At 41.3% G+C, this 15476-nt stretch overlaps 2 protein-coding genes across 25 annotated transcripts in view; one reads left to right on the top strand and one right to left on the bottom strand.

Annotated features, from left to right (window-relative positions):
• Nucleotides 1-2185, top strand: part of LOC122842381 (girdin-like) — a 61909-nt gene extending 59724 nt beyond the window's left edge. For all 5 annotated transcript variants that reach the window (XM_044136181.1, XM_044136183.1, XM_044136185.1 and 2 more), the window contains one exon: nt 307-2185. In XM_044136181.1, coding sequence (XP_043992116.1) covers nt 307-1170 — 864 coding nt within the window. In that variant the 3' untranslated portion in view covers nt 1171-2185. The remainder of the gene's footprint in view (nt 1-306) is intronic.
• A 4090-nt stretch (nt 2186-6275) lies between these two features.
• Nucleotides 6276-15476, bottom strand: part of camk2g2 (calcium/calmodulin-dependent protein kinase (CaM kinase) II gamma 2) — a 54641-nt gene continuing 45440 nt past the window's right edge. For 9 of the 20 annotated variants that reach the window (XM_044135678.1, XM_044135684.1, XM_044135690.1 and 6 more), the window contains 5 exons: nt 14993-15047; nt 11684-11759; nt 11483-11577; nt 11002-11253; nt 6276-10137 (listed from right to left, as the gene is read on the bottom strand). In XM_044135678.1, coding sequence (XP_043991613.1) covers nt 11021-11253; nt 11483-11577; nt 11684-11759; nt 14993-15047 — 459 coding nt within the window. In that variant the 3' untranslated portion in view covers nt 6276-10137; nt 11002-11020. Of the gene's footprint in view, nt 10138-11001; nt 11254-11482; nt 11578-11683; nt 14870-14992; nt 15048-15476 lie in introns of those variants that run through there. The other 11 variants (XM_044135685.1, XM_044135691.1, XM_044135687.1 and 8 more) reach the window with 3 other exon arrangements.

Raw genomic sequence — 15476 nt, forward strand, 5'->3', positions numbered from 1 at the left:
TTACAGTACAAGATGTTTTGTTATTATAAATGCCAAATGTCTATATTTTATTTGTTCAGTTTTGATTTAATTAATCCTCTGAATCTGTTTTTTTTTTTCCCATCAAATGGTGTATACTCCCGTTAACAATTCATCAATTTACTAAATTAGTTGACGATTATTTCAATAATCGATTAATCAGTTAATCATGAGTAATGACAATTAATACAATTAATCATGAATAATCGTTTCAAAACAAAGGACTTTCAGAGGTTTTGAATGACCTGGTCTTGATTACTTTTTTTTTTTTTCCCTTGTCCTCTGTAGTCTGGCAGTCAGGAGAACCTCACGGTGGATTCCCCTCGCCTCTCCACTTCTACTGAGCACGCTCAGAAAGATCGCGCCTCCACCAAAGCGCGGGGCATTTTACGCTCCAGCAGTGGGAGAGCGGCGCCGACCAGCGCCGAGCGGGCTCTGAGGTCCTCGGGACAGCCCGGCCGGCCAAGCCTGCGGAAAGCCGAGAGCACGCGCGTCAAAGGCTCCGCCCCTCTCCGCTCCAGCCTCTCCTCGCAGGGGAAAGCCACGTCCGTCTCCGAGCGCCTGGACTCCTCCTCCTCCTCCTCCTCCACACTGCCCCGGGCCAGCAGCGTCATCTCGACAGCCGAAGGTACCACAAGGCGCACCAGCATCCATGACCTACTGTCCAAAGACCACCGGCAGCCCGTGTCTGTTGACGCCTCTCCTCACGCCCCCTCCCCAAAGGCTGGCGTACGCTCGCAGCCGACACCCAGTGAGTACCACCCCAACATCGCCTCCCCCATGCCCAAATCAGTCAGCCTACCCTGCCACAGCTCAGAGGACCCCGACCTCGACAGCCTCGAGTCTTTCCTCGGCCCCTCCTTCACCGCAGAGTCAGTGTTCATGGACTCCATCTTTAGCGAGTCAGCAGAAAATCTCCCCTTCCTGTCCCTGAACCCCACCCTAGTCAGCAACATCAGCGGCCCCCCAGCCCAGCCTCGCCCTGGGCCGAACCAGAGCCCACACAGCCAGTCCAATGGCCCGATGAGGGCCAGCTCATCCCGCCTGACGGCGTACGATGATGGTATTGATCCAAGTAGCGTCACTGAGACAGAGCAGACTCTGAGCCCAGAGGACAGCCAGTCTCTGTGGTACGAGTACGGCTGTGTTTGAGTCACCCGAAGGTTTCTCACCAGACGATCAGAACTTCCTCTAGAGCTGGAGAACGAAATCATTGGATGAACTCATTTTCCTTTCCTGCATGTCAAAGCACTATTTTTATTATTATTATTTGGTGCATTAAGGTGTCATGGTGCTGAATGCTTTACCTTTTCTTTTCTTTTCTTCTTATTTGGTTGGGACTTTGAACCGTTATCGTGTTTTCTCATCAAAGTGATTAAAATGGTTTTGCTCTTTAGTTTTATTTTTAGGTGGCTATCAAACAAGGCCTGTTCATTTCTCAAAGATCCATTAAATCCAGCAGAACCTTTTGCTGTCACAAGTAACTGTCCCTGTGACACTGAAGCAGCTTTGTCACATGATGGACTCGCCTCCCACCTTATGAGATGATTTACTATCAGGGTGTTTTCCACGCTTTGCGTTGTTCACTAAACTGCATGGCTTTTTTCTACCAGCCTGAGCTAAAACAGCAATTTTGATGTTGGGAATCAAAATGGATTTTAAATTTAATTACCGTTTGTTGACGTGTGCACCGTTTTTGTGCATTTAATGTTTTATGGGTTTTTTTTTCAATTTCATGTGTACATATATCTGAACTGGAGGCTTTACTGGATTGGTGGTGTGGTGGGCTCCGACTAATCTCTGGGGCTGGTGACAAAATGATGCATCTTCTTTCTCAAAATGATCTCTGGGTGTCATTAAAGGGACAAGTGAAGGTTGACAGTGAAGGGACTGGATTACCTTGGTGAAAGTTACCTCAGATTTCGACTGTTATGGCAGCTGTTAAAATAGATGGATAATGAAGGTTAACGAGTTTTTGATTATTTTGTCAATGAAGCATGCATCATTTCATTTTTTATTTTTCCTTTTATTGCTCTTAATGCACCACACTCCATAAAGGATATTAGTGCTCTAGACTCTGCCACATTTTGTACAAAGTTAGTAATTTATAATCAAAAGACAAACATTGCTCATTGTGCCAAACCGATTAAAACCGTTTGCATTTAGAGTTTTTATTTATTTCTGCTTTTTGTAGTTGCTATTTCACTCTTAAAAATATATTTATCTGAATTGACACTGTATGCATTGATGAAGTTGATGAAAGTGGCTTGTTTTTGCAGATGCGACATAAACATTGCCTTTATCCTACAGATGTGGAGGGCAGAAAGTCTAAAAGCAGGAGCGGGGAGCCGCAGCAAAGCTGCTGAGCCCTCGCCCGTCCGCTACCATGCTGCGAGCGCGTGGTGAGTGAGCGCTGGACGAAAAATTGTTGGGTCAGTTTTGTCTCCATGGGAACGCCTACAACGTGGTTGTGTAACAGATGTCTCCCATCATGCTGTGCACTTGCCCGCGCCCCCCTTTTGCCCCCTCCCTCCCCTCACTGTTCCTGCGGTGCCAAACGCCTGCTCAGGGGTTTTCATTGGACCCAGCCTACTTGGCATATGGTCCATTTTTCACTACGCTGCCTGTTGTCTTTACTCACCAAGTGAAGCTCTTGGAAACAACACAGTCTCCCTCCATCATGCTGTGTCTTGTGTTGGTGTATAAATGATGTGACTTCTGGCTCTTTATCAGGCTGCTGCATGGCTTTGCTCCTTCCGTGTTTGCATGTAGTCCCGGTCTAGCTGCTGCTTCTCTTCCTCTCCTTGTTGAATTCATGTTTAACAGAGCCCCCTAGTGGAGCATGAGGGAATTTTATTTCTTTTTTCTTTTCTCTTTTCTGTATTTTTGCGTTACCTCACAAAAGTATTTTGTCCCCTTGTCATAAATTTGCAAATGCACCCGAGCCTGTTTTGTATAGTCACAGCAATAACAAATTAAAATAGTTTGGATGTATTTCCTTTTTCTTTTACAGAAAGTTTCTGTCGATGTTTTACAGTAGGAATGCAAAGCACATGTTTGACCCGTGTTCATCCAAAAGATAAAGATATAAACACGTCGGATAATTCACAAAGGAGATATGAGCATAGAAATCCTACATGGAAAAACATTGAATTGTAGGAGAAGACTTTCAGTATTCAAGAGGCCGCATGAACTGTCTACTAAAATCATTATAGTGAGGTAACGCAAAAAGTATTGCATGGGAATGCAATACTTTTGCGAGGGAACGCCAGAAAGAAAAATTCACCTTGTCCACTATGGGGGCTCTGTTATGTTTACTGGTACAGTGAAACTTTTTTTCCCTTCTCTTTAACTGTACTTTTGCTGTATTTTCTTGCCAGTTTTCTTGTAACTTGTCTTTCTTTTCCAATTGTTTGCCCCTCTCTTTGCTTGCGTGCGACTCAGAGAAAGGTGGCCTTGGAGCTGTGTGTCTGAAGCTTTGTAGAGCTAATCTTCTGCAGCCATCTACAGTGAGAAAAGATTGTATGTCCCAGATTCAACTTTTTTTTTTTTTTAGGAGATCCAGGACACTTTAGTGGAGAAAAGTGGCTTCCTTCTCTGTTTTTCTTTTCCTTGAATCAAGGAAGCAGCAGTGAAATACTGCAAAATATCACAATGACATTTCCCCCCCACCCCCTTAAAGACTTCTACAACAGTTTGCCATTTTAATCCAATGTGGCAGATCTTTGATGCGCACTAGTTAGTCTCTGTGAACTGATTTAAGTGCCAATGTTCACACAACAGCCAAAAAGGCAATCTCAACCCAGACTTGAGGACTCCTTTTTCCAGATCTTCTTCGTATCTTTAACACCAGATGGATCGTCTTCTGCCTGAAGCCACAACTACATTCTTTAAACAGGAGGACACTCTTTAAAAACATGAAGCATGTCAACACAAAAAACAAACAAACAAACAAAAAAAACAAACAACCCAGTTCCAGCTTCTGTTTTACACTGAATAATCACAATCTGCATGGAGCAATCAATCATTCCACTTTCTTTATCTGACCAAGGAAGAGGATGGGGTCCAAAGGTTTAGAAGCAAGATGAAGTGGGACATAAAACCATGAAAGTTTTGGTGGTTTGGTTTGAAAGGGAGAGAGCCTGAGCCTGGGAATATTCAGGATGCCTAAGAGATGATGTTTATGACCCAGCACACTGTTTATCTCCACTAAAATCCTCCTCTGTCATACAGTTAACCACACGGTAGTCATTAATAGTTCCTCTCCTGCTCTGATGTACAGATATCAACTAAGACTAAACAGCGTTGTGTGTAAACTTCTGGAAAGGCTCTCTCTGCGTCTAACTGGAGTAGGTGACCCGCCTGCTGCCTGCAGAACACGTCCACATTACTGTTGTGTTGAACATGATGGTGGCAACGAGACCTGACGTTTTCTCCCTTTTCCACTTTTACATGTCTCCATTTGGTGTAATTAAAAAATCTTCAAGACTACTGTGTTACGTCTCCTTGTTTCAGCACGGTGGTCTTTAGGAACGCACCCAAGTCTAATTATCCCCCCCCCCGAGTTCAGCAGATGGACGTCTAAAACGTGGACGTCCAATTCCAGTCCTCGAGTAGCCTGGTAAAAACCCAGCCCATTGTCCCATGCTTTGCCACGCACAGAGGGTCTGGACCCTCGACTTAATTGAGGAAAATTAAGGTGGAGAGGACTCTGAAGTTTTACATTTTACCTAGTCGATAAAGTTTGGCCAATTCATTGATATGAAGCCTATCGGATATTTAAACAACCATCCCCTACTACAAAGAGAGAAGTGCCGACCCGAACTGAAGTGGCTGTTAATGTTAATTCAGTGTTTGAAAGCGTGGCCAACACGGACTCAACCACTTTATTCCTCCTCTGCCATTGCTAAAACTACAGGCGGTTTGCGGTTCTAAAAACGGCGCACGACATTAGAATAATCATTCGCATCGTCTTCTGTTCGCCGACTGGCCCAGTGGCGTTTCAGCCGGAGAAATCTAGCTCAATGGGAGAAAAATCAGATGGAGCAGTGAATGGCAATGGCCTTGCTAGTCCCTCAAGAAATTCTAAAACCTGAGCATGCGCTCCTCGTCCAATTCTTGAATCAAATGTCTGCACTTCTGCAGCCTTGCTATTGACCTAATTATCTGGGTCAGCTGTGTGGAAACATTAAGAAACCATCGATATCCTTTCTGGAGGACTGGCGTTTGATCAACCTTAGGGCACCTCTCTGGATAACCAGGATGGGAAAAATGGGGGGGAAAAAAGAGCCTTAGAGACATGTTTATAGATTTAAGAAAAATGTTTTGTTTGAACAATGAAACCTGAATTGTTAAAAAGGTCCAGGTCAGATAATTGTAGGATTCTAGATCCGTACATCAGTGTAGGTATGATTCCTCCAGGTCAGACCTCCATGCTGGGAAGACAGGCAATACAGGAATGTTATCTTTTGGTTACTTTATTTCTCAAGTCAAAGCAATGAGAAACCATTTTTTTGTTGTTGTAGGATTTTATTTGTTTAGTCATGCAAAAAAAGTCCAGCATCCATTTGAATTTAGACACATGTAGCCCCTTCTGTTTGTAAAGTCACAATGCAATATATTAACTTTAAGAGGAGCACAATCAAGCTAAGGCTTCAGCTAATCTTTAGTGCTTTTTTTATGTGGAATAACACTTTATATATATATATATATATATATATATATATATATATATATATATATATATATATATATATATATATATATATATATATATATATATATATATATATATATATATATATATATATATATATATATATATATCAGACAACGATATCATAACCTGGCGGATGCAAATAAATTTCCATTTCTGTATCAAGTCAACAGTGAAAAAATTACCAGAAAGTAGACGTACATGCATATTTGTTCCATTTGTAAAACTGCATATGTATTGTTCAGATATTTCTTCTTTTTACTCTACCCCCACCCCCAAGATGTTTGTAGCATGTATTCCCACATTTCACTTTAGTTTTGAAGAAAGCATGTTCAGCATTTGCCAAAATATTTGAACCAGTTTGAATTTTGACGTCAAAATGGAAAGCAAGGCCCTTTCAAATTGTCGGGCGTGCGTGCTTCGTTTCACACACACCCTTCATGTTTGGCTACGGTGGGTGGATTTGTGCATGTGGAGGTCAGAGTTACATACTGATCAACCTTGTAAAGGTTTGACGGTTTGTATATTTAAGCCCTGGAAGTGTCGGGTGCACTTTCACCATCTTGCCCTGAATTGAATCAAGCTTTCAATTTGATTTTTGTGCTTTGACATTATATAATCTTTTTGTGTGTTAGATACGTTGTCTTGTTTTCCCTCCCAGACTTGCATAAAATCAGTAGAGGGGAAACTCAAAAGGTAAATGCCGCTTTTGTTTTCTGAACAGTAAATCATCTGTGTAATTAAAGATTAAGGAATAAACTTGTTAATTTAGTTTGTAGTAGTGACCTTACATGTGCCAAAAAAAGGAAAGAAAGTTTTCCTAAGACTTTTGAACTACTGGGGATTTGAATTTAGTCATTTCAACAATGTCGAGTTGAAATTAGTAAAACACTAAGGTTGTTCTAAATACTTTGACAAATGGTTTCTCACCTTAAACTGGTTCAAGCGATGTACTACGAAGCAGGTTTCGTTCAGCCAGACTGTTTCAACTGACAGGAAAAGACCAACAAATGTTTCCTAATGCTGAGATATTCAGTTTCGGGTTTAAGCACTGACTGAGGCATCAATATTTTTGACAGAAAATCTGAACCTACCTGAAAGGGACAAAAAGTCAGAAAACTGAAAATTCAGTGAAACAAAAGACAAAAACCAACCATCCATCTGTCGACTGTTGACGATAAGGGCATCCACAACTGTCAACTTTTGTTAAATTCATGTTTGTCGTGATCGTTTTAAAACCAGAAGAACTTCTATGTTCCTTAAAAGTTTGCATTAGTGTAAACGGACTCTTTCTTGTGCCGTTTTAACTGTACAATCAGCAAATGGACAGTGAAAGGCAAATGTTTTAGAGCAAGTAGCCTCATTGCTCAGAAATGGTTAAACATTACATTTCAGTCCATTTTTATTTATAAATGCAAAAATAAAAAAAATAAGGGGGGACAAAACATCTAAGAAAAAATAAAATAAATTTAACCACAGCGTCATTGAATTTAAGGTAAAGCCATCACTTGGCAACATTTTCATTTGTTTTGTCAAGTTTCTTAATTTATTAAAATCAATTTAATCGTTGTGAGCTACAAGTCTGACCAGAGTAAATTTTAAAGGATATTTCTGCCTTTTATTGAAAAGAAAAGAAAAAAAAAAATCACATCAGCAACTAAAGATGAAACTACAGCATGTAACCGCCACCGCTCAGCTTTGTTTGATGGATGTATATGAATCTACAGCTGTTAATGAACAATCTCTTCTGAAGTTCCTCAGCACAGCTACGATTTACTAAATCAGTTCTATTTAACCGCTTAGAATATTTTGTTCTAAAGGATTAAAATATCAGCTAAAATAAACATTTGTCGTAAGCTCTGCCCCGACTGTGACATTTGTAATTTACCATCACAAATTGTATACATACTCAACATGGTCTAATATTTAAATGTGACTTTTACTTATTAGCTGGTTAAAACATAACTTTAATCCAAAACCTGTACACGTGAATGTGATGACCTTGAAGTTGCATTACGCTCAGTTTTCAAATGCATTGGTTTTTGCTTCATAGTACACCCCTTAACTCTAAAGCTAGCCTCTTAAATGTGCTTGAACCTTCTTTATTTTTATTACCCCTCCCATCCCCCTCATTTCAATCTTCCCATTGGTGCATGGGAATTCACCCACATACGATTATTATCAAAATAAAAAAATACACTTTTAGATTGGTGGCATCAACACACAACCAGGCCGGTGCCCACAGCACAAAAAAAAAAAAAAAACATCACAGATTCAGATTTACAAAGCGTGGTGGAGTGGACGCAAGTCTTCATGGCATCTCGGATACGTCGATCGAAAAGAAGCACAGGCAGTTTGTACAACAAGACGAGGCTCACAGATAGTTTTCTTTTCTTAAAAGTTCGCTCGACCACACACACGCACATGCACGCACGCACGACGTCGTGGTCAGAAGCGTCAGCTGATTTATAGCGCGCGAGTTACCATGGAGCAGCCTGGCGCAGGACAGACACTCAACAAGCCTTGCTCATTTGCTGGTACAGAGTCACACAAAGTTCGGATGACACCGTGGAACGAACACAGACACCCACGCGTGTGCGTTCTTGTCCTTTTTTCCCTCCCCCGAAGAGGGAGTCTTTGATCTCGTGTGCTTCTGTCATGCTGTGATTCAGACCGGAGACAACAGTTCATATGACGGTTTTTTCCGTATCGTTTAAAAAGTCACCTGCTCCTTTGTTTTTTTTTATTTTCAACCTAGAAACATTGAAATGCAAACATCGAAACGTTTATCACCACAACATTTAGAACAGAGACTGATTTCAAAAAAATAAAAATTAAAAACTCCAGATCCCACTGATTGGTGTCAGTGTAGGTCCTGATTGTAGCCCTCTTCCCATCAAATCCCTCTGCTGCAACCTGTTTTACATTAGCAGGACCTCACACCGAAGTACGGCGAGCCAAGACCGACAACATAAAGTTTAGACGTCGACCAAAAACAAAACAAACAAACAAACAAACAAAAAAAACGAGACGGATTCGTCTCCGTCACGTTACGACGGCAACGGGACCGCTTGGTGAAGGTCAACGATGGGAGAAGAGAGGGCAGAGGTAGAGTGAGGCGGCGAGATTTCTTTATTTATTTATTTTGGCAAGCGTAAACTGGAGTTGCAGAAAGGCTCACTCCTTCGGAAGAGCAACAGCATCGAGTCTTTAAGTGTGCAAACAAACAATGAGAAACAGTACAGGCCAATGGCTAGTTGGAGAAATCATGCTTTACCTTTAAAAACACACAAACGTGAAATCAAGAGAGCGTCCAAGACGCCGACTTGACGTTCAGATTTGGACATTTTAATAAGGCATGGTTCAGATTTTTACCAACGCTGCCACCTTGTGTTTGGATTGAATCATTGCAGACCAAACAAATGGGGGAGTCCTTCTGCAACTTCAGGACTAGCCGGCCCTCGGACGACGCATCTAAAAAGCTTGACCTTAAAAGAGCAGGGGGAGGGGATTGTGAGCGTGTGTGTGTGTCCATGCATGTTGTGTGGCGATATTTTTGTATTTACAGCTTGAATTTAAAATAAAAAAAATAATTAAAAAAAATTGCCTGCATAAGTTTCCTTCCTACAACCACAAAGCAAATAATTTTCCCTAGATTCCTCAATATAAATATCTCTTTATAGACAGTTCTATTAAATAAAACCCATTTTTCTTAAAAAAAAAAAAAAGTCAACTCAGAATTTTAAAAAAATTAACCCTCAACTAGGAAGTAACACAAAGCTCTCAGCATATATTAAACCCCCCCCCCAAAAAAACTAAAAAGGTCCCTTCGGTAACATAAGGAGTTAAAACACTGCAGGGGTTAAAACCTGACTCCTATTGAACCTTACCAGCACATCCATATACCAGTCAACTCAAACACAAACAATATTTGCATTAAACACTTAGCTGCTCTGCTTTGGCCCAAAGTGATCACATCATTCCAAATATTCCCGCTGCCCCAGGAAATCTTTCGAAGTGGTGATGAATATTTATATTTCTAACACTCAAATCCGAGACAAGGGGAGGGGAGAACAAGGACCAGGACAGCATCACCCCTGTGTAGCCGTCAGTAGCATGCACCATCTGCAAGGCAGGGCCCCCAACAGCTGAGCCACTCGTCGTCATCATCATCATCGTCATCATCTAGTAAGGGATGGACTGGATTGGTGTTGGTCGTTCAAGCTTTTGAAACTTTTTTTTTTTTTAAACATGTTTTTTTTTGTTGTCGTTGCTTTTTTTTCCTTTTTAAAGATTGTAATATTTTCCCCACTTTTGAGTATCCCATGCAGCCTCGTCCCCAGCCAGGATCCAGGCTCCACTCCGACCTCGGAGAGAAAAGTAGATTTCGAGTTCAGGCAAACCTGGAGGGGGAAAAAAAAAAAAAAAAAAAAAAAATGCTAGTCTCTGCGCAGCTAGCTCACAGCACGCTTGTCAAACTACATAGTGAAAAGTAGAATGAGTGAAAGGCAAACATTGTGTGGAGTATTTTTGCGCAGATGCGGCAGATTCTGTGGAAGTTTTCCGTCACACGTAGAAAACACAGCTTGAACATAAAATTTCTTATTTTTTTTGTTCCAGATCTAATTTCTGATCTTAATTTTTTTTCTTTTGGTCCTGCTACTTGTAATAATTTGATGATGTGTTAAGCAATGAAGTATTTCCTTATCTGTAAAACCGATAAATTATATCTTCACAAGAGGCTCAACATTCCACATTTTGTTCTTTGTTCTTCATATTGGAGTTCTCATAATGTTCTGGTTATGTCACTTTTTTTTTTGATAATTAGGAAATAAAAATCATAGCCTAGCTAGAAGCCAGCTCTGTTGTAGAGCTGACTTCAAAGTCTAAGTAAGCAAAAGCCAGAAAATCGTGCTTCGCAAACAAGATGGCCGCCCTTGCGTGCTGACATCACTCTGAACTACGAAAACCCCAGGAGTGCATCTTTAGAAAAAGAATTCAGATTTTCCAAAAAATTAAACTCTCAAAAACAAAAAAAAGTATTGATTAATCGAAAAAGAATTAATAATAAAAATGACCATCCAGCGCTAGCTAACATTCAGAGTAAACAAATGAAACTTCACAGGGAATTGGTGTGCTTGCACAATGGCAAAGGGCAATGTGACAGGAGGCCTGAACACACCTTAGTGATTCAAGGTTCCCTGCCCATTATATTCAAACTCGACATAAACCAGGAGTTGAACCCCTCTGTGCCGCTGCTGCCTCACCTGGGCCTGGGTTGTCCGTTCACTGCAGCGGTGCAGCCGGCGCTCCTGAACAGTGGAAGTGGACGTTGAGCCACTTGGAGTCGCGTCGATGCCACACGCGGGTCTCTTCCGATTGGCAGGATCGAGGGCGCCCCTGGCCGTCCATGTACTGAGTCAGGCGGATGTAGGCGATGCAGGCGGCGTCCTCGCCGATCAGATGCACGTGGGGGTTGAGGATGGTGGTGTGGAGCGGTTTGCTGTTTTTACTCAGAACTGCAACGACACAAACGGAGCAATCCCGCTGAAGGTGGTCTTTGGAAAACGGGGAGTTTTGGAAAAGATGCGCGTTGGCTTGTTGAAATAATTGGAAGATGAAATCGACTCATTTGTGGGAGATGAACCAACCAAAGGGGAAAAAATGCATGGTTTCCCACCCCTCACATAGGATTACGTGTATATGCCAGGGATAGTGACTAAATGGTAAAGAGTTTGAGGAACATACGATTCTCAAAGTAGAATTTGTGAAAGTCCATGCCCTCCACCAGGTTTCCAAGAGCTTCTGGCTCAAAAGAAGTCAGTCCAGGATCACAGATTCTCCTGCAGGAAGACAAATCAATTACTGACCTACAGAGCCAACCAAAACTAAATCTATTCCACATGTTGCCCAGGCAATGACAAATTGATAAAAAAAAAAAAAACGTACGTGTAAGCGTCAAAATCCCCATTGTTGATGGCTTCGATTAGCTGCTCTGTCATCTTTATTATCTCTTGTTTCCGAGCTGAAGCAGAAACAGGAGGAGGAGGGGCACACAACCAGGAAATGTTACAGAAAGTCAAGAATCATCTGGAGGTTAAACCACACGCTCCACCTCGACTCGCTGTTCGACTTTAAAACCACTTCAAAACACACCAAACACACTTCAGTTTGGGAAGGCACACTCAGCTACCAGGAACTGGGTAAATGGGATCGTAAAATACCCAAACATAGTCACCCTGTTGAGAAGAGTAATATCTTTATCTCTACAAAAATGGGTAAATTTTATCCAACCAACTGGTTATAAATTTGCACTTACCCATGATAGGCTCAACAAAAGGTATGCTAGCAGCTAGTTAGCGGTAGCCTCAAAAGTCTAGAATCAGAAAATGTCTGAGTGCAATTAAACTTTTGTCTGACAGAAAAATTACAAGGGAAAAAAATAAATAAAAATAAACACTCAATATATGAAAATGTCTTAACAAGGTTAAATTTTAAAACTATCACTAAATCAAAGGCAAACTTTAATTTTAGATAAATGAATTTAAGACTTTTTAAGGACACACGGTCACCCTGCGCTGTTACAAAGTAGTAAACGAGCAACGCAAACTAAAAAAAAAACACCTTTTGCTGCAAAAAATACCATAATATCTGCATGTACGTTTATCCATGAAGTCTTCCATCAGGCATAGGCAAAAATAGCAGAGATAAATCTGTCACTTATTCGCCTGCTGCTTGAAGCCTGACTGATCGGACCCTGGCTTGGGCCCACTTCCAGCTTCCCACAGGGAACCAGCCGCATATCAAGTGCATTTGGTCCAATTATATGAATGGCCTCTGAGCTTTATTGCACACAGTCAATATTTACAGGGATTTAAAAAGAAAATTGAGAAGCAGAGAACTGCAGGTCTATTATCATGCCAGCAGATGGCAATACAGGATAGGGAGCAGAAACAAGTTACTCCATTACTTCCTTTTTAAACGGTGAACCATTTAGAAGGGAATTTGGGGTAAATGATGAAAAATCGATGTTGGCTGTAGAAGACTGGAACAGAAAATAACCTGCTGACTTACAGGTGGACGATGGGCAGTGAGGAGACACAGTCTGCTGCTCTGCCCTGCCCCTGAACTCTCTGTACCAGCAGCCACCGCTGTTTGTCAAGACAAACACACAAAACACACACAGATGTCCGCCGGCAGCCAGGTTGAAGACAATAAGCAAGCCCGCAGGATATAAATATCCGAGTTGGTCATTTGAATTGACACAATGAGAAGGAAAGTGCAAAATCCCACCAACACTTCAAGCACAGCGCACCATGCAAGCTGACAACATCAGCAGTGGTAAACCCGTCTCATCTGGACCAGGAACAAAATGAAAACAACATTAACACATTACTAAACACAAACGGCGTTCATTGCGGTGGGATATTCCCATGTGGCTCTGCTAACTCACAGTGGCCTTCAATGATGATGTTTCCCTGCCTCTGAATTACCTTCGGCACATCTGTAGATTCTGGTAATGACTCATTTATTTTAAACAGGACGGGTAGTGAGCCGCAAGGATCAGGATTTGTTTTTTCAAATGTAAAGAAATGGAAATGACCTAATACTAAATAATACTGCGCTGCTTTAGAAATGGATTCACCTCTTCACATTTTGTCACAATCACAAACCTCAGTGTATTTACTAAGGTTTTGTGTAACAGACATGCAAAGTGGTGTAGAATTGTAAATTGTCAGCAAAATTGTCTATTTCATTAAAAGAAAATCAGAGAAAATTGTTTCTATTCAGTCCCCATTACCTCGATACCCCGAAGCAAAGTCCAGCCCAGCCCAACCACTTGCCCTTCAGACGTCGCCTAATTGGTAAATAGAGTCCAGCTATGAGGAATTTAAACTCCTTATAAACACTGTAGTTCTGTGAAGGCCTCAGAGGTTCACTGGAGAGCATCACTGAACATTGTGAAGATCCCTGATAATGCTGTGGAGACATTTTAAGGACGAGATTTAAAAAAAAACAAGAAAAAACAAAAAACAATCGTATGGAAATGTAGAGAATCAACAACTGGAAAACCAACTGGTACTCAAGATGTGCCTATCCTGAGAGATCTCGTGCTATTTTGTGAAGATGTGTATATAAAAACTTTAGTTTCAAATAAGGCTGAATACAAGCACACACCACAATTTCCCGATTATTTTCTGTTCAACATCTATGTATCATTTAGCTCCCTTTCACAATTAAGTACTATTGTGTCTTGGTCTGTCACAAAATGTGCCAGTAAATCACGTTAAAGTTTGTCTTTGAAAGATGACAGAATGTAAAAAAGAAAAAAAGTTTGAGATGCATTCTACATTTTTTCCTATCATTTATGAACCAGATATTCTTTGTAATTAAGTAGTTATCCATATCATATCTAACATTATATGATTTATGTCACGTTAAACTCTTGCAAGAAGACATCAGTCCAATTTTAGGAAAGCAGTTAAGCTTTAAGGATGCAATTTGGTAATTTGGACCATTTAAGATGTATTTATGCGTTTCTATGGAATATTCTTACATATGTGAAGACATGCGCCACACTTTGGAGCATGTCTTCACGGAGAAGAGGTTCCTTAAAAATAGATAAAATATGGGAGAACATATTTATAGTCCTTCAACGCACCTGAAGAAGACTTGGTGACAACGGTCAGGAATTTGCTTTTAATTCATTTTTGCATCGATTCTGTTTACATGACGAATACTCTTCATGTGGCATTAATTTATAGCAAACTCTCAAGCCATGTGCCAACACTTAAAGTAACCGCAATATGAAAAACTTGGACCCTTCTATAATATTTACTAATGGGAACTTTCGACCTTCGCTGGCATTTTTCAGTGTCTGACAAAGCAACATGCAGTTATCACAAAAATAAATAAAAAGAGTGGAAGCGTTGTGTTGTTTGGTAACGAGGTATCCCCCCGCCCCCACTTTATTTTCTTAGAGAAAAGCAAACCATTTACATGCAACACTTATCTTTCCCGTGATGCTCATCTGACTACAAAATCCTCCAGACTCCCAGCCCTCACCCAAGCTCTTTGTGGTGGAATAAGGGTTGACAGATGCCTTAAAACACCAACCCTGCAGTCATGCATTACCTCAATACAAAGGAAGGAAACAAATTGTCATTTCCCCGCCCCCCCCTTCCATCTCTCTGATCTGAAAATGCCACGAAGTGAGCCAAAAGAAGCATGCAGAGAACGTGAAAGTTGGACAAGTACCTTTCCTACCTTTCATCTCCTCCTCTTCTGCGTTATTACAGCTCTCTGTGGAGCCCTGTCAAACACAAAGGGTTCACACAAAAAGACACATGGAGAAAAGACAAGAGGAGAGAGAGAAGGAGAGAACAAAAAAAAGCAAGTTTTTCTTTGATGTTGAGTTTTATGACTGAGACATGATTGACAGCTCTGGACACAGTGCCTGTGAGGACACGGTCAACCTGACGGACAGACGGAGGGGTGGATGTCTCCCTCCCAGGAGCACAAACCAGCCGAGACGGCAGCCGAGGGGACATGCACAGAGCCGCCCGCACACACCAAGGCAGCAGTGTGACAGATTCATTTTTAATCATTAATTTAAATTGCAATTAATGTCTGGCCGGATGCTGGCCGTGTCACCGCTCTTCAAGCAGAAGCATGTCGGGTGACAACGTGAGAACAGAGTCAGTAAAAAGGATATCATGTCAGAGTAACACTTTGCGAGCTT

This window comes from Gambusia affinis, linkage group LG13, assembly GCF_019740435.1.
Source record: "Gambusia affinis linkage group LG13, SWU_Gaff_1.0, whole genome shotgun sequence".
Taxonomy (NCBI): domain Eukaryota; kingdom Metazoa; phylum Chordata; class Actinopteri; order Cyprinodontiformes; family Poeciliidae; genus Gambusia; species Gambusia affinis.